The 23,969-nt window shown below is 39.8% G+C and overlaps 2 protein-coding genes across 5 annotated transcripts in view; one reads left to right on the top strand and one right to left on the bottom strand.

Annotated features, from left to right (window-relative positions):
- LOC137284308 (inactive rhomboid protein 2-like) overlaps window positions 1–4,730 on the top strand; it is a 29,345-nt gene extending 24,615 nt beyond the window's left edge. Inside the window, exon 15 of one of the 3 annotated variants that reach the window (XM_067816077.1) lies at window positions 743–4,730. In XM_067816077.1, coding sequence (XP_067672178.1) covers window positions 743–1,183 — 441 coding nt within the window. In that variant the 3' untranslated portion in view covers window positions 1,184–4,730. The remainder of the gene's footprint in view (window positions 1–742) is intronic. The other 2 variants (XM_067816075.1, XM_067816076.1) reach the window with 2 other exon arrangements.
- Window positions 4,731–13,454: 8,724 nt separating this feature from the next.
- On the bottom strand, window positions 13,455–23,586 carry LOC137283732 (bifunctional apoptosis regulator-like). Of its 2 annotated transcripts, XM_067815398.1 has the most exons (8): window positions 23,490–23,586; window positions 22,377–22,713; window positions 21,441–21,624; window positions 20,967–21,120; window positions 20,266–20,414; window positions 19,649–19,813; window positions 19,328–19,527; window positions 13,455–13,715 (listed from the first exon to the last, which is right to left on the bottom strand). In XM_067815398.1, the coding sequence occupies exons 2-8, from the start codon at window positions 22,580–22,582 to the stop codon at window positions 13,532–13,534; spliced, it is 1,242 nt and encodes a 413-aa protein (XP_067671499.1). In that variant the 5' UTR covers window positions 22,583–22,713; window positions 23,490–23,586; the 3' UTR covers window positions 13,455–13,531. The 2 variants fall into 2 exon arrangements, with proteins under 2 accessions (XP_067671499.1, XP_067671498.1); XM_067815397.1 differs by having other exon boundaries at window positions 22,377–23,577.
- Window positions 23,587–23,969: the final 383 nt, after the last annotated feature.

Genomic DNA, 23,969 nt, shown 5'->3' with positions numbered 1-23,969 from the left:
CTGGCTCCAATATATCTGCATAGCTTGTGATTGAAACCAGTTTGACAAACACAACAACACACTGTGTGATAGTTTTTGATGTAAAGAGCAATTGTTTGCATTTCATGTATGGCCTATTTCATAAAAGCGGTCTCTGGAAGCTGTTCAGGCAAGTCTTAAGGGATAATAAGTGTTTTATTGCATCAGTAGGAAGCTAAAGTGAGTGCATATGCCCCAAAATATATGATATAGGCCAAAATATTGTCGAAAATGTGTGAAATTGTGCTATTAAGCACTGTTATAAACATTGCTTCCCTCTATACAGAGCAGGCGTTTAAGTGTTCACTTGTCACACCAAATGCCCAGGTTCCATTACTACATGTGGATGATATGTGAACTCTGTTTCATGTGCTCCCATGATGACTGGGACTGTTGCTGAAGGAGGTGCAAGACTACTAACTCAATCACCCAACCTACAGCCACCCCTACTCTCCAAACTATTGACCAGCATAAATGTTTTTTAAGTCATATTACATGGACTAACATGTTTGAAAAAATTCTTGACTGTTCAACATAAAGGTTGATACTGGTTGTGGAAGTGGAAGTGCCACATGTTAAAGACTGATAATGTGTTGTGCCGTTACGATTGACATCCAATGATCGAGGGAGACACAAAGAATTGCTTTGAGCATGCATAGAGGATGCACTATAGTGTTTTATGAATATCCATGTAATAATAATGATAGAATAAAATATGTTCCAGGCTGGTCCATCTGGCTCCCAGTTTGGTATCCTGGCATGCCTGCTGGTGGAGGTGCTACAGAGTTGGCAGAGATACAAGAAACCGGCTAAGGCAGTGCTCAAACTTGTGATTCCCATCATCATCCTGTTCCTCCTAGGACTTTTACCATGGTTTGACAATTGGGCTCATTTATTCGGATTTTTCTTCGGCTTCCTCCTGGCATTTGCATTACTGCCATATGTGGCTTTTGGTAAACTAGACCGGCGGCGGAAGATCATTACTATTGTGATCACACTATGCTTGTCTGTTGGAATCTTCGTGCTTCTTGTCATCTTATTTTATGTTGTCCCACTCACAAATTGTCCAGGATGCCAGTATTTCAATTGTATTCCTTTCACAGCTGATTTCTGTAAAAACATGGGCGTCACCATCAAGAGAAATTCTACATATAGTCTGCTTTGAATTTGAAGCTGATTGAAAAATCTATTTTTATTTGCTCAATGTGAAAAACGTTTTAGATACTAAAGCATTTTGTGATCAGATAAATCATTGTGTGAATGTCGGGCAATAGTCACCAGTATCGACTGTTGATAGTGCATAATATAGTATGTGTTAGTTTCTAGGCTGGACGTAGTTGGTCCTCAAGGAGGCAAATCATGGTCGAACAAGTAGTGAGATTGGAGAGAATTATTTTCAGTCAGAGCCCAGGGTACATTATTTTCTGTCATGAGACTTTTACAACTTTAAATCCAAAGTAATTATCATACATGCTTACTATTACATTATTATTTCAGATATTTACCAGGCTTGTAAAGACAACAAAAGAAATAAGATCAGCCCTTGTTTTACAAAAAATATGAATAGGAACTCTTTATTCCAATTTAATTTAAGTCAGTTTCGGAAAGCGTTTGTTGGGGATTATGATAAACGCATATTGTTGGCAAGTTGTGAGGAAAGTATGCTTTTATTTCTTGTGCTGCAGAAATGAAAGTTAACACTGTTACCTGTACATACAAACATTACCAAACCACATTGTTTCATCTAAGGCAGCACTACATGGCTCAGACACACACTACCTAGAGGAAGATATTTCTGTGGAGCAGTGTTGTCATGCAATGGATGTTTTAGCTGATCAAATTGTAAAATTGTCTTTATACATGTACAAGTATGACTTTTCCTCCTGTAAGTATTTGTAAAATGTGTCCACTTCTTTCAATTGATTCACATTCCATATTAACGTCATTACCCTACATCTGTGCTGTCAACCTATGGCAAAGATGTAAGTTTCTGTTTGTTTTGCATCATAAATGAAAGATACCATGAAGACAGTGTGCCTTTTCTTCAACCAATTATCTTTCTACTGGGACTAGAGAGTCATTCACATAGAGACTGCGCTCTCACCAGTGGACTAGTAAAATTACTGATGGACAAGTCGGATTACAAAGTAGGATAGAATCTAATGTCTCCATATCTTCTTGCCAGTCATGAGCCCTTCAAAAATTGTTTTGCCTTAAAATTTGGGACAGTTATCATGACATTTTAATTTATGTGATTTTAGATTTAGGGTCTGTTAGCTTAAAATCAATAATGTACATGAATGTTTGTAAGTAGGCCCTACCTTTAGAATACAGCACCACAAACTTTAAAAACATGTTATAATACTCTTTTACGTAATTGTAGGTTGTTAGGATTAGGGTGGGTTAAGGTTAGGTTAGGTTTAGTTAGGTCCACATAACCCTAACGTCCTCATGAGAAGTTGTGGCGCTGTATTCTAAAGGTGCCCTCTCAGTAGCATTTTGTTCTGGTGAAGAAGTCTGTAACAATGATAAAAAAAACCTCTAAAGAAGAAAATCAGTAGAGTAAGGGATGTAAATTTAGACCAAATGACTGTTTCCGTTCAGTTTTTGAGACTGTCTATTATTTATATACCATTATCACTTCATGCAGGCTGTTTTACAAGTTTTACTGACAGCACTCCTGTGTGCCTTTGACATGGTCGCCTCAGATTCTGATGCCTCATTAAGACATGATCGTTTTGTAATTTGATTTTTTTCATAATGGTTTAAATATTTTTCTAAGATGGTTTTCGTATCATGATGACAGTAGGGTATTGCTGCAGAGTATGAAAAATTAGCAGAGGAGGTAGGAAACTGGTCGTGCTGTGCACGATTTTGTTCACTTTTGATACAGTATACTTTGATTTCACACCAGACTCAGGTTGTAGAATCAGTAGGGTGTGTCCATCTGCTGATGACAGATGGAAGATTATGTTGCTACCTGAACATCTCAAGTTTCGGTTTTCATACAGTTATTGTTGTGAATATCTATCATAATTTTCTGTTCAGTATTTTTCAGAGGGCAATCAATTACTGAACAACCGCAGAAACAGAGTATTACTATTTTTCATGGTATTAAGAATTATTTATTTATATGCCTTGTGAAATAGTCTGCAATATTTGTCAACTTGTGACTCAGGAGCTGGATCAGTTTTACCTCTGCAACAAATCATGCCTGGATTCTGAGGGTTCCTAGTGCTTTTGTTCATGCTTTAAGTCCACCTGTTGCAGGTTATCAGAAGTGTCATATTTGGAGCACCATTTCCTGTTTGGGGGCTTTAGGGAAGTGTGTCACAGCTATTTATATCCATGTATCACCTGTCTTACAATAGAAGTTGCTTGTGCACAGGTATTTATTGCACACGCTAAATAGGTTTGGACTGATGGAACTATTTCACACATATTCAGATGGCCCAGTTAACTTGAACCTCAAGGTTAAGCTCAATAATTATCACATACAATCAACATTTGTTGATTATAACTTTCCCCCGCTTGAAATGCATATGTTGTGTAAAATGACTTAAGAAATTTTGAAACTTTAATTAAAACTCAAAATTCATTATAAAGATCACTGCCTTGGTTTTAATCTAATTCAGTGTCCTGGACATGACAAAACCCAATCACCATTGGTCTAAATCCCAGTTTGTCCTGGTGTTTTAGGCTGGTCTCCAATACACGATGAGAAACAGCTTTAGAACGACATATAGGTACATAGAACAACCCCATTACTATACATGTGTGTATGTTTCTAACACCGTTTCTAAGCGTGACACACCCCTGTGGTCAGCAACACACCTATACTCACAGCTTTTACCAAACAATGCTGAGATGTGCACGACTTCAGCCTGTCCTCGTACATTGTAATACCCCCTTCTTTCACTCTGCTGGACAGACGGTTTATAAGGCTAGACCAGAACCCAGTATGTCTGTGGACATTTGTACATGCCGAGACCTTTTGAATTTACTTTGTAAATATCCACTATTTGTACTGGCAAATAGCCTTACCTTGAATGTAGCTTTATATTAGGATGTACATTTGTACTTTGATCTCTGCAATGTTTTTGTTCATGCATTTCAACTGAGTTCACTGCTGATCCATTGTGGTATATAGTGAAAGTTTTGTAATCAAAACACCATTGCAGCAAATGTTTATTTTGAAATACAATTATCATATGGAATTTTAATGCCTGTTAAAAAAATAATTATATTCAAATTTTTATTTTTTAATGAATTTAATATGACATCACAAACCATTATTTTATTTTGCAAATGAATCTAGTCTAAATATTTTTATGAAACCTATTTCAATTATGAACTAGATTTATGACAAAATCATTTTGTACGGAAATTTGTTTCTGTCCTTAAGTAAATAGTTCATTTGCATAGGTTTTAGAGAAATTGGTTTGGTTGAAGATAAGAATTCCTTTCAAAATTTTATTGACTGTTTAATGTATTTTAATGTAAACAGTTGCTTATAGACTATGTACATACTTTGTTATATTGTTGATAGTTTATGAATGGCTGTAACAGTGGCAAGGAAGGGACTACAGTCACTGTCATAGCTCACTCACATGTGTTGTTCAGTTGAATGGATTTTATACTAATGTTTTACATACATGATATTTATGTTTGCATCATTGATTTGTAGAAAATTAAATTTGCCCTCAATGGTATTATTGTTGAGTGTTTTATCTATTCTGGCCCATGAAGACACAAAGTTGTTCGAAGTTTGGGTGAGTAACCAGCGAGTCAGTAAACAATTCTTCAGGAGTAATATGTCAGGTGTGTTTTAGGGATTCTAAAACCTGTTTGATCATCTGAAGATACATATACATGTACCTATGCTGTGCAGGGATGCTGGGCTGGACACCTGTTTGATCACTTGGAGATACATATACATGTACCTATGCCGTGCAGGGATACTGGGTTGGACACCTGTTTGATCACTTGGAGATACATATACATATACCTATGCTGTGCAGGGATGCTGGGCTGGACACCTGTTTGATCACTTGGAGATACATATACATGTACCTATGCCGTGCAGGGATACTGGGTTGGACACCTGTTTGATCACTTGGAGATACATATACATATACCTATGCTGTGCAGGGATGCTGGGCTGGACACCTGTTTGATCACTTGGAGATACATATACATATACCTATGCTGTGCAGGGATGCTGGGCTGGACACCTGTTTGATCACTTGGAGATACATATACATATACCTATGCTGTGCAGGGATGCTGGGCTGGACACCTGTTTGATCACTTGGAGATACATATACATGTACCTATGCCGTGCAGGGATGCTGGGCTGGACACCTGTTTGATCACTTGGAGATACACATACATATACCTATGCTGTGCAGGGATGCTGGGTTGGACACCTGTTTGATCACTTGGAGATACATATACATATACCTATGCCGTGCAGGGATGCTAGGCTGGACACCTGTTTGATCACTTGGAGATACATATACATATACCTATGCTGTGCAGGGATGCTGGGTTGGACACCTGTTTGATCACTTGGAGATACATATACATATACCTATGCCGTGCAGGGATGCTAGGCTGGACACCTGTTTGATCACTTGGAGATACATATACATGTACCTATGCCGTGCAGGGATGCTGGGTTGGACACCTGTTTGATCACTTGGAGATACATATACATATACCTATGCCGTGCAGGGATGCTAGGCTGGACACCTGTGTGATCACTTGGAGATACATATACATATACCTATGCTGTGCAGGGATGCTGGGTTGGACACCTGTTTGATCACTTGGAGATACATATACATATACCTATGCCGTGCAGGGATGCTAGGCTGGACACCTGTGTGATCACTTGGAGATACATATACATATACCTATGCTGTGCAGGGATGCTGGGTTGGACACCTGTTTGATCACTTGGAGATACATATACATATACCTATGCTGTGCAGGGATGCTGGGCTGGACACCTGTTTGATCACTTGGAGATACATATACATGTGCCTATGCTGTGCAGGGATGCTGGGTTGGACACCTGTTTGATCACTTGGAGATACATATACATGTGCCTATCCTGTGCAGGGATGCTGGGCTGGACACCTGTTTGATCACTTGGAGATACATATACATGTGCCTATCCTGTGCAGGGATGCTGGGCTGGACACCTGTTTGATCACTTGGAGATACATATACATATACCTATGCTGTGCAGGGATGCTGGGCTGGACACCTGTTTGATCACTTGGAGATACATATACATATACCTATGCTGTGCAGGGATGCTGGGCTGGACACCTGTTTGATCACTTGGAGATACATATACATATACCTATGCTGTGCAGGGATCCTGGGCTGGACACCTGTTTGATCACTTGGAGATACATATACATATACCTATGCTGTGCAGGGATGCTGGGTTGGACACCTGTTTGAGCACTTGGAGATACATATACATATACCTATGCCGCGCAGGGATGCTGGGCTGGACACCTGTTTGATCACTTGGAGATACATATACATATACCTATGCTGTGCAGGGATGCTGGGTTAGAACTTTCTCCTAATATCTCAAGAGAGCTGGCAAGAGTGGTCAGACTGTGTGATTTGACGTCATCATGGTCAGCCCTCAATAGCTTGTGCAAGTGTCTCTTATTCACTGACTGCAGCTATCATCAATTGTCATGAAACAACATAATTATGCAACATGGCAGATCCCAAGGCCATGCAATAGGCATCTGTTTTTCCTGATGAGAAAATGTCCATGTCAGGACTAAAATGCATATCTATCTATATGCTTAATAAATGCACAAATGTTCTGGTGGCGTGTGGGTTTAAATCCATATTCAAATCTACCTTACCCAATTGAAATGAACTTGGGAAGACATTGAAATGAAAGACATTGAACATGTTTTGTTCTGGAAACAAAATGATTATTACGGGTGGACAGATGGATGAGGCGATGACTATACCCCCGCCCCCACTCTCCTCATTACGTGTTAGGGGGAATAATAAGGACACAAAGACACCAAAATCCCCAGCAATGGCAAAATACTCCTCATGAATATATCTACTAGTTATGTCAAATTTTTGGTGTGTATATTACAAAAGTGGAAGGAGAGTACTGAAACGTTTTTAAGTTTTGCTCCAGAAAGGAGCACGCCACTAAATTCAGTCGAAGTTGCCATGGAAAGAACAAAATGTTTTATTAAGAATTCCAAAACTAAGAAACGGCATCAGTAGAACACAAGACCTACCTATGTGGAAAGTTTGGTGAAGAAATAGTGACCAGGTTTTTAAGTTCTGCTTTGGAAAAAGAGCACAGCCACCAATTTCAGTCAAAGTCAAACATGTTGCCATAGAAACGCAAAATCATATTTTATTCAGAAAATCCAAAAGTGCCAAAAGGCACCAGTACACCACCAGACCTATCTATGTGCCATGTTTGGTGAAGAAATAGTGAACAGTTTTCAAATTCTGCTCCAGAAATGTGCAAGGACAGATGATTGTACAGATTGAGTGCACATTAAGTTACGGGGAATATATGCTCATGCTATTAATCACTGGTTTGTTTGACCTCAACTTGATCACTGACAGACAGATGTCATATGACTGGAATACTGCTGGGTGCCAGCACTTGTTCTGAAGAGGAATCTGCAGATCTCTCTGAAGTACAGCACAACATTCAATGAAAAGTAACTTTGAATATCATACACAAAGCTTGTTATAAACATATTTATTTGCAAATTGGTAGGTAGTTTCATGGACCATCATTATCAAAGTATATGACTACATCGCAGGGTTTGTAGTGAAGATGTTCCCAACAATAATCATCAGCCTGTAGGCCTTGGATCCATTCAACAGAAGCAACATATTTCCTGTACATGACAAGATACAATACATCAAATAGCCAAGTCTGGACAGTTGTAATTACAAAACCAACAACAGTTACAGGAAGTCGCTCATACTGGACAAGACATGTATCTGTACATAATGAGCATATGTACTGTGAACATCATATCCCAAATAGATCTTAAGATGAACACCTGGGAAGGAGATGAGAAGGTAGACTAGACTTCCCTGTTTAACGATGGATCACAAACATTTACATGCATACATTTACATGAACAGACATAGACAAGACATCATGGACACTACCTGTGTTGACAGAACTACCCATGCACACATTCCCTTTTATTAACATTTGAAACTAAGGATGTGTTGCAAACAACCAATCGATTACAAGCGATGTACAGCAATTCCCCTCACAAAGGAGCGCTGACTTTCAGCTGCTTGCAATCGCATCAATCGCTGGATGAGGTTGCTTTGTTGTCAAACCAATATGGCGGCTTCAGCTTTTGGCTTCGGATTTCAGCTGCCAAATTGGCAATATACAGCTTACATCCCAACATCCACAGTTTGTTCCACAGGTTCAATGTAGTCATCAACAATCATAAATTCATCACTCATCAAGACTCTCCTTACACCAGCGTTTAAACTTCCTGCCTGCCCAACAGGAACAGTCTGTTTTCATCTCAGAAGGACAAACTTCAAGAGTAGCCTATCCAGTGGTCTGGTAGATTTTTTTTACCCCTAACAACTCTGAAGGATGTTAATGTTCCTGCAGCTGAGAAAAATGACAATGACCATGATGACTCATACTTGCAGTAAAATATTCAGAAACCTGATTTCTTTGTAGTTGTTTATTGTTGAAAACCGGACAGGCACGTTTGTGTCCGGACTGGTAATTTTTTAAAGTTACCAATCAGGATGTCTGGCTTGGAATTTTGGGAGTTTTAAACACTGTCAACATGTTCCTTATTAGCGCCAGACAAGCAAACCATAAAATTACTCCGCCATTTTTGGAAGGGCGATAAACGCTTCGAGCTGCTGCAAACCTCTTGACATCACCACAGACATGACACCAGACATGGCTACATGAACAGATATCATGTAAAGGATTTTGTGCTCTCTTCTTTATACAACATCAATATAAACTTAAAATCAAGTGATTCACTTTGAGAAACATGTGAAAGACATATATAAAATCCTCCTCTGAACATACATGTATTTGTAATCCTAAGGATCACCTCTGCATCTGTGTTGACAGAGAGTCGGGATTGTTTCACACTGTTTGACAGTCAGTCAACATTTTTAGTAAGCAAAACATCAACATCTTTAAGTGGCATTTAGAAGCAGGTATGATGAACGTGATCATTGCTTGATAACAGTGATACGATCTGCATTGAAATCAAGCATATTTGCAATAAAGAAATTTTCTATCCATAAAAGACAAATCATTTCATTTCCAGTTTGCTTGTTCAGATTTTATAACATATTTTCATGAATTCTGATAGAAATGGATTTCTGATCTGCCAAGAAGATATATATGCTTATCTCCTCTCATAATTTCCATCATTGAAGGCAAATGAACAAGTGTCATCCAAGACAATGTCATTATCAACAACACTGGAATGTCTTCATGGAGAAATGGGTGAAACACTGCTCTCATACGATCAAGTCAACTTAAATACAGAACAATACATGCTATCACTTACTCAGATAATATGTTTCCATATATACACTGGTGATGATGTCTACCAGATAAAATACAACATGTATAAATTAGTGAGGAAAGCGTTGACTTAAGCTATCTACATGGACAAGGTGCAAATCTCAGGTAATGGAAATATCGGCATATGTTTGAGCTTTCATTGATATATATTGAATGCTACCATACAAAGATGGCAGACGAAAATATGATACAGGGTGCATGGCTGATGGCCAGTGTGCGAAATTGTCTCTAACTTTTGCAAGCCAATCAGGTTAGCTATACTTTCAAGTTAGTAGCCCACAATATAAAAAGTTATCACATCGTGTCGAGGGAAATACAGGGTTTTATCAGTCCCAAGTAAGGTTGTATTCCCCAAGCCTCGGGGAATACAACCTTACTCGGGACTGATAAAACCCTGTATTTCCCTTGACAGGATGTGATAATGCATTTATCTAGCTGAATGTTTTCACTAAATCAAAACAAAACAACACGCAACACAACATGTTTCATTGCTGACATGTTTACACCAGCTGATCGTTTGACCTCAATGCACCGCACGTTACTAAAGGCTTGTCGATGCACGCTTTTCTCACTTCGCATCGTCACCAAGGCGTAGCGGGGAGATATGACTTTCGTAGTGGGATTACATGACTTCTATACTCCCGCTCGTAGATCGTGATGAAGGTACATGGTATTTTATCAGAGTCACATGGACCAATCAAAACTCGGCATTCTGACATGAGGCTAGATAAAATAATTTACTAGTCTGAAATCTGGGTGAAGACACTGGTTTCATCATCATGCTAACATGATGAACATATTTATCAGGCCATAATCTTGCATGATTTAAAAGTGTGTGTGATAACTTAACAGGTCCAAGAGACTGATATATTTACAAAACAACTGATGAAAATTTACTACCTACATTGTAAACAAACAGTTCTACAGAGGGTCTACACACTGACAGGCATTGATGTCCAGCTAAACAGCAAACAAACAGCCATAGCTACTATGGATAAGTTAATTCCTCATCAGGAAATTCATGATGTAAGAGGATCATACCAAAACATCAACAGAGCTCCAGATAAGCTTTTGACTATGTGGGTATGATACCCCTATGTGGGTATGATACCCCTATGTGGGTATGATACCCCTATGTGGGTATGATACCCATAGATTTGAAACTAAGTGGGCACTTCCAATTTCAAGTGGGTATCTATACTTTTTGTAACCTACAATATTTTTTAAATCTGGGTATTTATTTCAAGTAATATGTTTAAGAGGTGCATCATTTTGGTATTTAATAATACAAATAAGACAAATCCTCCAGGTTAATTAATAAAGACAAATTATAGCTAATAGCTAAAATGGTTTTATCTACTTGTTCTAAAGAAATAACAGGCAAACAGGCCTTCACCTAAATCTCTCCTCATTCCGTGAACAGCTAATGTTACAAGTTCTTTGAAGATATCACCATCAATTGAATTTTATTGTGAAACACAGAACTTGCCTATAAAATTATCAAGCATTCCTCTAATCAAATGGTTTTCTAATTGTAGGGTAAAATAACTAGATATCATATTTTGAGTGTGTTTGCTTTTGAGTGAGTGAGTTTCAGTTTTACGCCACTTTTAGCAACATTCCAGCAATATCATCGCAGGGGACACCAGAAAATGGGCTTCACACATTGTACCCATGTAGGGGATCAAACCATGGTCTACCACTAGGCTACCCCACCACCCCGTTTAAGCCTTTGATCACGTTTGCTCGACATTATCAATTGTTCACAGCACATGAAGAAAGAAAACAGCTATTTGATTGTTTGCTATTTACAAATGGGCCAGTCACTAAAGGGTTGACAAACCATGACGGGTAATCTATCTGTATTGGGCATCTAAATTACTTTTAGAATTATTCTTGATTCTTACAACCATGAAAATTTGGAGATAGAAAAACTTAGGATTATTTCAAATGGCTAGAACTGATACCACACATACCATGATCTTGACGTAGTGGGTAAAAACGTAATGTTATTTTGACAGTGTTCATGTAAATAATTAGTGTTTTTTTCATATGCTGGCATTTATTTATCTTATGTATATCAACTTTTCATCCATGTATTATACGCAAATATGAAGCTTATCTGGAGATCTGCACACATCACAATCCCATGACATGACATGACATGACATTAATGGTAATAATTATATTCATAACCAGCGTACTGTGAAGTTTTACTGACACTTTCTTTCAACATCACACAACAGTGTATATCACAAACTTCATATGATGCAATGGAACGTACAGAACAAGCCTATACAAAAGCATCAGACACTAAATGACACTGTGTACACCCACATATAACACTCAACCCTCTCTACAGATAAATACACATCATCAGACACTGTATGCTCCAACATAACTTTATACTTGAAACGTTGATTCTAGCTTTGGGTCCTTAAACCTAACTCCTTTTTATTACAGTAGGAGTAAAAAGGGGTTTCTGAAACATTTTCAATCAAATCGTATGTATTATTATTTTATCACTTTAGCAAAATCAGGAAATGTTTTGCCTGAGTGTATTGAAAGCACTTTGGTGGGGCTGATCCTAAAGTCTCAGCAGGTGAATACTGAGTAGAACTCAACTATGTTACAAGTCAAGCAAAGGGTCAGTAGGTTAATACTGAGGAGAACTCAACTATGTTACAAGTCAAGCAAAGGCTCAGCAGGTGAATACTGAGTAGAACTCAACTATGTTACAAGTCAAGCAAAGGCTCAGCAGGTGAATACTGAGGAGAACTCAACTATGTTACAAGTCAAGCAAAGGCTCAGTAGGTGAATACTGAGTAGAACTCAACTATGTTACAAGTCAAGCAAAGGCTCAGCAGGTGAATACTGAGTAGAACTCAACTATGTTACAAGTCAAGCAAAGGCTCAGTAGGTGAATACTGAGGAGAACAAGCTTTAATATGTACATGGAACCTGAAATGGTTGGGTAGACTTGAGGTAAAAAAGAAGGCTGTATACATAAATGTTTCCAAGGTGGGATTTGGACAATTACTAACGAGGGACAAGGAATGACAGATTATCTTCCCCTCATCATAATTCTGAAACCTTGGTGAAAGATTTACATAATTAATATAAGAAGGAAAGATAATCTGTCATTCCCCGTCACAAGGTGGGTTTTGATTTCATTATCCATATCACTTTCTGATCTGAAAAAATGCTCAAGTGTTCCTCTAATAGGAAACCAGCTCCTTATATCCCTACACATGGGATGCAGTTTCAGCCAATCCGTGTTCACCAAAAGGTGTAACCTCCCTACTTACTACCCTGTGTCCTCTTACCCATATGTTTAGTAAATATGTATGAAAGCTGTTGTCCATGCCAAAACATGCCAAAAGTACTGCTGTAACTGATCATTTACCATGCTGACACCTGCTGTTCTGCTATCCCCATGGTGCCCACATACTAACGCTACCAAACTTTACAGAAATGATTAACGGAGTTAGACCCTATAAACCACCACTCCCCTTGCCAAAGACAAGGGAAATGACTTATTGATAGGCATTAATGGTGCAGATGTAACTAAAAGTAATACCTGTAGTTACCATACTGAATACTGGATGGGCTTTTCCAGGACAAACCCAGCTGATCCTGCCATCATGGCACAATAGTTGTACTCTAGGCCGACCAAAACACCAAATAATGAGAAATACACATATCAATAAATGAATAAAAATAAATATAAAAGAGTTAATATTGATTAGTGTTTTGTTTTCATCCTGGATTAGTCGATAATTCTGTCGATCAGGTCAAATAACAGCCAAGAAAAACATTCACTGCACATGATTTAATCTTTTGTTGGTTCCTGCTGACACCCTCAGATTTCTGTCCAGACTTGTGCTGAATTGGTTCTCACAAGCGCTGGTTGTTCCTCCAGGACAGATAGAGGTGTTTAGCTTGTTGCAATGGGGTGAAGTAGAGTGTTGCGTAGAAGAAGAAGTCACACACCACTCTAGGTATGATGGGCCAAGCGATGGAAGTTAGAAACACAGTCAATAATGTCTTACTAAAGTCCTTTAAGTTCTTCCATGTTGACCTGGAAGAAACAAGATAAAATGAATGATTAATTATGCCACAGCTAATTCTTAAACAAAGGGACATTCTGCAATAATGTCACTTTCTGATTAAAATCGATATTTTATACTTATCCTGACTCATGCTTATCATGCTTGTCTCCTTCTTCTCTCCGAAAATAGTATAACACTTGAATCCCTTGAAATTCCCTCACTGAAGAGGACATAAAATCAACACTCACCCATGAGAAGCCTTCTTTTAGCCCGTGCATTGGCATGTAAATCAACCACATGACCGACCATGCTTGTCATTCTCTTCAAATCAAACAGCCCAACACCTGGATTAACAGTGAAATCCAGAGTGTCATGAGAGGTGGGGATAAGAGGGCTGACCTCACGAGCCAGGATAATTATAAAATATCAGTTTTAATCAGCGAATTACATATTTTTCCTTATCCTGACTCATGCTTATTATGCTTGACAGAATCCGACGGAATCAGTGGTGGGTCAGAACACTTCCTGGGTTCTCTGGTTGTCACATCCTGTAACCCCCTGGGAATTTGAAAATGGCACTGCAGACTTGCAAACTTTCAACTTTTGTTCTGTATCTTTGGGGCGGGGGGCACCACTTGACAAACTTGTCAATGAAAGTGTCTTGTGACATCTTCGTGTGATTTTAGATATACTAGTTCAACGTTTGACACATGCTTCAAGTGAAGATGCAATTCTTCAGGTAGAAGTATAGCATAAATGTACAGGGATACAATCACTCATCTGTTCTGAGACATGTGCATGGACTCTCAACCATTTTACTCAGCAGAGTGTTTGGCTTCAGCAAGTCACATGACAAAAAGGGTGAGATTTTTCTTAGCGCCTTTGAGGAACTGTTAGTTGTTGTAGTGGACCAAATTGGTGAATTCCAGCAATGGCATTGTGGTAATATCTCAGTGGTTGGCAAACACTGTGATTTCCAAAAGCAGCCCTCCTTAATTGCTGTTATCGAGCAGTGGACACTATGGCTCTTACTTCAAGTGTACTGGAGGCTTGTGGTGGCACAAGGCCTGCTACTTTGTATCATCCACACCAATATAGTATTCCTTGTAACTACTGCAGGAGCTTAAATTTCTTTCTCCTTTTCTGTGTCCCTTGCAGGTAGATTTTCATTTGTCACACGCATGTATTTTTGACATCCAGACAGCTGTTGCTAAGGCATCAAAGTTTTCTGCGATAGCAGGTCTATGGATATCTGATCTAGTGGCTCAGAAGCATCGCTTGTGAGATGTAGTACTATGTTGAGATCCCATGTGGGAGCTTTGAAATTGACCTTGTTGATCTTTCAACTTGAACGAATGTAGCAATGCTAGTAGTCCTGGTACGTTATGCCAGTTTTCATAGTGATGACTGTACTAAGTCAGTTGATAACATACAACCATCGAAATGTCTGGTGTCATAAATGACACAAGCAGTCAGCCACTTGAGGATGAGATGCTTTACTTGTAGTAAAGCCTGTCCACCTGGCTTATAACTTGTATCTCTTTCATTTATCATCGTATAGTGATCAAGTAGATGTAAGGCAAACGTGACAACCCCTCGCCACTCGAGTAGAACATCCTCATTTCTTCAAACAAGCTTTAATACAGTCCATGTGTGTCACTGGAATGAAGACAGACTTCTGCCAGCTTGTTGTGTGAGTGGATGAATGAACAGATTTGACCATTCTGGAAGTTTTAAGGCAGAATTTCCAAGGTTTTGTATGCTTGATTTTCTGTAATACTTGAGGCAGTGGTACTTGAGGCGGAAACGCGTAAGCATTGAGTCCCTCCAATGACATCCTGAGAGCGTCTGTAGCCCAGGCTTGTGGATCCAGTATTGGACACAGAAATGTCTGTAAACGTTTGTTGAACTTGGTTGCAAACTAGCCCATTATCAGGGACCTTAATGTCTGTACTATGAGCCAAAACGCCTCTGGATGTATCAACCATCCTGTTGGAAACTGATGTAGTGGTTGTGATAGTACATCAGCAATGACATTCTTTGCTCCTTGAACGTGGCATGCCTTCATGAAGCTGTTCAGCCTGTCATCGATGCTGTACAGTTGAAATGTGAGATGTAGCAAAGTTGGTGACCTAGCTGACCCGTTTGTTGATGTACAGTGCCACTGTGGAGCTGTCTGTGTGAACTCTGAGCTTGGCATTCTTGAGAAGGCTTGACCAGTGTTGCATTGCTTTGATCACTGCTGTCATCTCTAAGAGACTGATATAGAGCTACTTCGAGCACCCTATCCTTGCAAAGATGCATCTACATATAGATGAACATTACAGTCTCGCTCTATTAAGTAGGTTTCCTTGCAGAAGTTATCCCTGTGAATCCACCAAAGTAAATATGGCCTGACACGATCTGGTAGCCATCCAGTGATCCAACATAGGCAACATCTACGTTGTAACATGCTTCATGAACATGTCTGGGACAAAGCTCTATGATGTGAGCCAAAACTTGACATGACATAATGGAAGCGTTTTGAGAATGCAAACGTGCTGTCTAGACCTTCCTGAAGCTGTAATTTCATGGAACCTCCATCGATGACTGCACTTGCTTTCGTGGAACCTGCATATTTAAACTTGCTGCATTCATGGAATCTCTGTTCCAGGCATCCTTCAGACTTCTAATAGTTAAGACGGATAACAAACGTGAATGTTCGTGCAGGTCCTCCTCTGCGAGAGGGTGACTTCTGCAGGTGAATGATCTTGATAAATTTCCCTCAAAGCGTCTGATGCCATCATGCAAGTTGGCCTTGTGATGAGTAGTCTTGGTGATACTCCCTGCACTCATGGTCATGACGATCCTCTAGGTCCAACGGTGACGTTTATCATGTCTGCGATGTATGTATGGGACTGGGGAGTGACCTGTTATGGAGAAATCCTGCAGCGTTGCCATCTGGTGAGTCAACTCTTCATGGATGGTAGCTATGGCCGAGCTAGTGTTTGTGGCAGACTGCTGGCATGCAGTGAAACCATGGACTGTGCACCTGCACACAGATCTCAGTGCAGGTCTTCATCTTCAACTAGTCATCGTCAAGTCTTCATGCAGGTCATCACGAAGATTTTCTTGAAGACTGTAAACAAGTGCATCGAAGTAGCTGTAGCACTGCTGTGTGGAGCCGCTCACATCAGAGTTGAAGACTCCGGAGGCCTTCTCTTTGGCAAAGTTTTGCTCCATCATCTTCTCAGGGGGCAAAGGCCCATGTCCAAGTTCTGCAAAGAATCCTGCTCTTGTGACTGCAATGAAGGGGAGTTGACACTACTATAGGGTCTTGACCATTGTGTCTGCGGTGGCTGTAGGTCTTGAGTTCTGCCACAGCCACTGTAGCAGAGGACTGCCCCTGGGAGCAGCTAGGCGAGTTACTAAAATGATGAATATGAGCACCAGTTAACACACAATTACTAGTGCTTTCATCAGTGTTTTAACTGACACAACTTGGCTATGCCTTCTAATATGCTCCTTTGCACGCCATGGAACAACAAAAACACAACTACTGAACTCTATAATAGTTAATTTTTTTGTTATTTTTCTCAAAGGATACAACGGGAGCTGAAGAGCAAACTGTAGTGTAAGAAGGACAATATACATGCGGAACAACTGCAGACAACCGGTATTTACAACTAAAGCAAGTTTTCATCAAATGTTAGCAAACATACAATGATGAAATACAAGACACAAACTATGTATAACAGACCAAGAGTTGGACACAGCTGGGTGTCAAATTTAATGACATAAGGTCAAAAACTGAAATGATACGGTGCTGTATCGGGACGCAAGTGCCCTCACATCCCTTGTCTAGGGCATTGAGGGAGAGAATGACAAGCATGGTAATGTGACCGATTTGCGCGCCAATGCATGGACTAAAGGGAGGCTACTTGTGAGTGAGTGCTGATTTTACATCTTCTTCAGTAAAGGGAACTTCAAAGGATTCAAGTGTTCCACTAGGATGTTCAGATAGAAGAAAGAGACATGTAAAACAAGCATGAGTCTGGATAAGGACAACATTACCTATCTGTAGAAACTGATTCATGACTGTTGATGAGTTTTCACCAATATATGGACACTCACAAGCTCACTGTCAAAGAGTTGAAAAGAAGACTGTGATAAGATCATTAAAATAAAACATTTTTATATTGCTGCAGTACTGCTGCACCTCTTCTGTGTCACAATGTTACTATAGTGACAAAGCATGCAGAATTCTGATGAAGTTGCGAAACAAAATGCAATACCTTTGGCAATAGTCAAATAGGTTCTTATGTAGCTGAATGGATGCTCATTATATCCTCAATCAAGACACACATGTTCTACTTCAAGCAAGATCCTCACATGTCTCTTCTAGCATGACATCTATGTTCCCCATCAAGCAAGACAATCGTGTTCCCCATCAAGAAAGACACACGTTCTACATCAAGCAAGACACCCATACCTCTCGTAGAAAGACATCTATGTTGCCTGTCAAGCAAAACACCCATGTTCCCCCTCAAGCAAGACACCCATGTTCCACTTAAGCAAGAAATCCATGTTCCACTTAAAACAAGACACCCACATGTCTCTCCTACCATGATACACATGTCGCTTCAAGCAAGACCACCATATTCGAACTTCAAGCAGGACACAAACATGTCTCTCCAAGGAAGTGGCCCAAATGTCTCTATGAACAACACATGTGTCTCTCCAAGCAACTCATCCTTCCAAGCATCTCATCTCTCCAAGCAACTCATTTCTCCAAGCATCTCATCACTCTAAGCAACTCATCCCTCCAAGCAATTTATCCTTCCAAGCATCTCATCTCTCCAAGCAACTCATCTCTCCAAGCAACTCATCACTCTAAGCAACTCATCCCTCCAAGCATCTCATCCCTCCAAGCATCTCATCCCTCCAAGCATCTCATTTCTCTAAGCAAGTCATCTCTCCAAGCATCTCATCCTTCCAAGCATCTCATTTCTCTAAGCAACTCATCCCTCCAAGCATCTCATTTCTCTAAGCAACTCATCCCTCCAAGCATCTCATCCTTCCAAGCATCTCATCTCTCTAAGCAACTTATCCCTCCAAGCATCTCATCCCTCCAAGCATCTCATCCCCCCAAGCATCTCATCTCTCTAAGCAACTCATCTCTCTAAGCAACTCATCTCTCCAATGATCTCATTACTCTAAGCAACTCATCCTTCCAAGCATCTCATCTCTCTAAGCAACTCATCCCTCCAAGCATCTCATCTCTCTAAGCAACTCATCCCTCCAAGCATCTCATCTCTCTAAGCAACTCATCTCTCCAAGCATCTCATCTCTCCAGGCATCTCATCCTTCCAAGCATCTCATTTCTCTAAGCAACTCATCCCTCCAAGCATCTCATCCCTCCAAGCATCTCATCACTCTAAGCAACTCATCCCTCCAAGCATCTCATCACTCTAAGCAACTCATCTCTCCAAACAACTCATCTCTCCAAGCAAGACACATGTGGGGCTTTTCTAGCTACTAATCTCCATGTCTCTCCATGCCCAGAGAATTACAGAACCCAAAATATGGAAAAGGAAGGATGCTCAGTATTTTCGTCCATTTTATTAGCTTGCAGCCAAGGCTTTGTCATTGATCAACTCACCCAAACTGCCGGAGCAGGATATACCGTTTCAGTAACGACGCCTCTTGCATGGAGAGAAAGGCACAGCTGAAGAGTATGAAGAAAGATGTCCAGAACTGACCACTGAAAAGTGACCATGTCAGTTTTGCAATTAGCCAATAGGGGAGGAGGACGGCATTGCTCAGAAATACCACCCATTGTTGTTTAGTTGGGGGAGGAATCTGAAAAACAAATGACCAGCTTTTTACCAAAAGGAAACACATCAGTCATTTAAAGAGCTGTGTGTACAAAGAAAAAGCATAAAGGGTTGCTCTCATTTTCTACTATGGCAGGAAGACGTACCTGAGACCACCTGAAGGGCATGTCCTCAACCTGTGCTGGGGTAGTGAGATGGAGGAAGGGCAGGAAGGTTTCTTCATGGTAGAAAAGGAATAGATAAAGCAGTGTTGTCCGAGGGAAGTCTTTCATGCCGTACAACAGGAACAAACAGCGACCAGGGTACAGCGCCTGTCAACAGTCCCCATATTAACAGGACTTCTCTTCGTTACATGATATATGCTTCATTCATTTGTGCTTGTATGCACAGTATTTTTATTTCAGAGTTCACTGAACTTAGCTATTGCATAAATATTTAGTATTCACCAATCTTACTTGTGAGATTGTGTTACAGCTCAGTAATTTAGTGTACCAACCAGCCAACATTAGTTGAAACACTGCCAGAAATCAGTGAATGAGAGTAGGAACAATGACCCATTCTATCAGGCTACAAGTACTAGTCTGACTGCCACTTTACCATGTAACTAACTTCCAAAAACACATATGCCTATTGGGAAGCTAGCTTAAACCAGAACCCCATGAGCATGACATTGATCAGCAGTTACCAGCAACCTAACATGAGGCAAACAGCTGTGTACTGTGTCAAGTGTCTTCATATGTGCTAGGTAATGTCTTCTCCATACCTTATATTCCCACAGTGTAGATGGCATCTTGACTCCTTTCAGTCTGACATCATCTATAGCAATGATCAGCGCCCGCTCATGGAGAGGATTCGTCACGTTCAGCACTTCACCAATATTCTCCTCATCCAGTGAGAGAAGCACTGCGCCATCTGTGAGGAGAGAGGATTTTGTTTACCCTTCACATAATACTTACAAAATGATTGCTGTGATATTTTTTGGAGTAACTAACAAAATGAAAAACTGGAGTATGTTGAGTCTTGAATTATATACCTCTCTAAGACTTTCTCACCATTATTGTGAAGCTAACAAACATATAAATTGTTCTGTCCTTTCATCATTTATTGCTGATCAACACACAGCTTCACACAAATACTGACTGTACAATGTTGAAACTGATTGTGTGAGTTTTGATGACTCCAGACCTTTGAACCTATCACCTTGTAATCATGGATAAGAAAAACACAAATATACACTGATACAGGCCCGTTTCTCCTTGTTTTCTTAACTGAATAACAGCAATTGCAACTTTACTAGAATGTGAAAACAATTCCTAGACTATGAAATTCAGTTTGGTCATTTTAAGACATTCACATACATATTCCTGGGACTTGGCTGGATGTCAGTCTGCCTGCAAGAGTATGCATGTCTAAGAGTAACAGACAAAGACACACAGACGTGTAGATGTTGACTCCCCAACCTACCGATGTCTTTCTGGTGGACTGCATCAGCATATACTTCTGCCCAGCCCATGTTTGTCAGCCAAGTTGCAACATCATCTGGTTTCCACCGCACAACCGGCTTGTGGATGAGGAGGTCATCATCAGAATGCCTCCAGAACCAAACCAAGTACGCTATCTGAACACAGGTACAAAGAATAAGTATCTTCTGCCACTATTTGACCATTGCTCATCTATACAGAAAGATACGAAAATCATATTAGACCAACAGAAAAGGAAATCAGGATAATCTAATAAACCTAACTGATCACTGTAAATTTCTTTCTTGTCTCCTTTTCAATGTCCTTTATGTCTACCATGATCTGCTGATAGTGTGATCAAATCCCAATTTCCTCTAATTTATTTCATCTCTACAACAATTATTTGGGATAAAACTTACTTAAAAAGTTCTACAAGCTACTCTAGATGAAGTAGTTTTGTACTATGAACAGCCCTCACCAGGATGACACCCAGGGTTATGACAATCCCCTTACAGAACTCTGCTGGGTTTACTCTCTGTAGATGACCCTCTGTCCCAGCCAGACGACGGTCAAATTCCTGAACCTTGCCTATATTTTCTGTATTCATAACTTCTGCTTCTCGTTCAAGCATTTTCTCTTGATATATCTTCTTCATCATGTTTCTGAAAACATCCAGATGATTGTCATAAAATATGTTTAGATAATTCATCATAAACTGACATCAGTCAATGGTTCATCATGAGCATGTTTGTGAATGATGTTACACTCTAGTTAGCAACATTCAGATCTGAGCAAGACTATCCTTGGTATGACAAACACCATCTCTGATAACTCATACCCCAATGAATGAGTGAAAGATGGCCTCATGCCACAAGCAGCAATATTTCACTTACATAATGGCAAACTTTAAATAATAAACAAGAAAGTATTATCCAAGACATAGCATATGTTGTCAGTGAACGAAATAGTGTCCATATTTTACTAGCCAGAGGGGCTACCTTGAAAGTTACTATCCCCCCAAAATACTGACTAGTCTGAAATCTGAATGTAGAAACTAAGCATAAGATTACAAAAATTGATGAGGATAAGGTATTGTCGACATGATAAGGATTTCATAATTAAGCTGCCAGTATGATGAACATACTTGAGTGTACTATAACTTCTGAGAGAGTGATATGTATCATGTATATATTTAAAAAATGACCTAATGAAAAATCACTAGCCAGTTGGACCAGATATTGTGAAGATTTAATGGCCCTACTGGATTTTTACAAGCCACAGACTAGCAAGCCAGTGGGTATTTTTGCACACTGTATGTTGTACATAATAAGTTTGACCCTGGCGAAACACTGACTGAAAGCAAACATCAATGCCAACACACATGATATACAAGGGACAATGTCCTGTCACATACCGGAGTGCTGTATTTATCTTTGGGTGTCCCTGCCACTCCTGGCGACATGTAGGGCACTCTTTTTTGTTGGAGGTGAGGAACCAGCGGGCCAGGCACACACGGCATAAATTGTGTCCACATACCAGCGTGGTAGGATCAACCATCAGCTCATAACAACAACTACACATGAAGTCACAATCCGAATCAGACGGGTTCAGCATATTCATTGTTTGGAGGCTCAAGAATAACAGGAAACTTGACTTGTGGGTCTAACACTGATGAGTGGTGGTCAGTGCTGGTCGGAGCTTCTAGCAGCTGACATCGACTTCAGACGTGCACTTCCTTCCATTCACAGTCACTTGATACAAAAGTTCATTAATCACCAAAATTAGGCAAAAACATACACAGTCTGAGCTCACCAATATATAAGGCCTTTCAAAGCAAGCATATCTATACTGCGTTAACCACCTACTTCAAACTGTTACTAAGTAAAGGAATAACTTGACTGTAACTACACAGTTGAACAGAGCACTTTTTTCGACAACTTATTGGAATCCTTGAGTTATACAAGTTGGTTATTGCTTTTAACTGCAACAAACATGGTCAAATCACTGGTTGCAGAATGCAACTGCGTATAAAAACCCTACTTTCAGTTTGTTGGCACAATCATTACATAAAGGAAATAGGCTTCATGACCAGTATACAATTACCCTCAAAGCCATTACCAATAAATGTGGACTAAAATCATATGGCATTTATATGCATAGTAAATTAATGTGACAATCTGACGATGTATTATTATTCTTTACTGGCGTGAGCACTATCATAAGTAGTTACTCGGGTTCCTGGCACTGACAGCATCGTACAATATACGCCACAGCATCATGATAACCTATGAACAGTTAGCCGACAAATTCTCATCAATACAATATCATAACCGGTACGAGGTGTAGAACGTGACCGTGACTAACTTATGTTTTGGTACTAGCATATTTGGACGCATATTACCACTTTAAAACAACGTCCCCTGTTTGAATTCCGATGTAGCTGATCTTAAATTCTCACTGACAATATGTCTGTCTAGTAGATTTGATACCAACAGTTCGTTATCTTTAAAGTAGGACGACAATGTACCTTGTTTCACCATCCTGTCAAGCCCCTGAAAGATCTCAGTATATAACCTGTGACGTGAATATCAGTTGTTTTCTTTCCCATGATTGGTCGCATGCTACAACGACAAAAATATAAGTTTTTTTCTTACATTATTTTCACCAAACTAAGTTGTGGCTATCGCCGCCATTAATTATGACGCTGTATTTTTTTTTGCCACAAAATACCGTAAATTCTCCTAGCTGATATTTGTATAAGTCGCAAGTGACACACAGTTAATAGTTAACCGTTCCCTCCGTTGATCCGATCGAACAGGCCATCCCTGGTAATAATACATACCGACGACAATCAATGTATGCGATGAGGGAAACACGCTTCGTATGGATGTCAGTCATAGAGCCCAAGCTACAAACTGCCGTGGGAAATTGGTCAAAATCAGTGTATGAAACTCCTAACAAATGCCAGGAAGCACACAGGGCTGATTGTTAAAAAATGATGCCGGAC

Source organism: Haliotis asinina, chromosome 5, assembly GCF_037392515.1.
Source record: "Haliotis asinina isolate JCU_RB_2024 chromosome 5, JCU_Hal_asi_v2, whole genome shotgun sequence".
Lineage (NCBI taxonomy): Eukaryota > Metazoa > Mollusca > Gastropoda > Lepetellida > Haliotidae > Haliotis > Haliotis asinina.
Note: the sequence above shows the minus strand (reverse complement) of the source record. Positions and strands in the feature narration are given on the sequence as shown.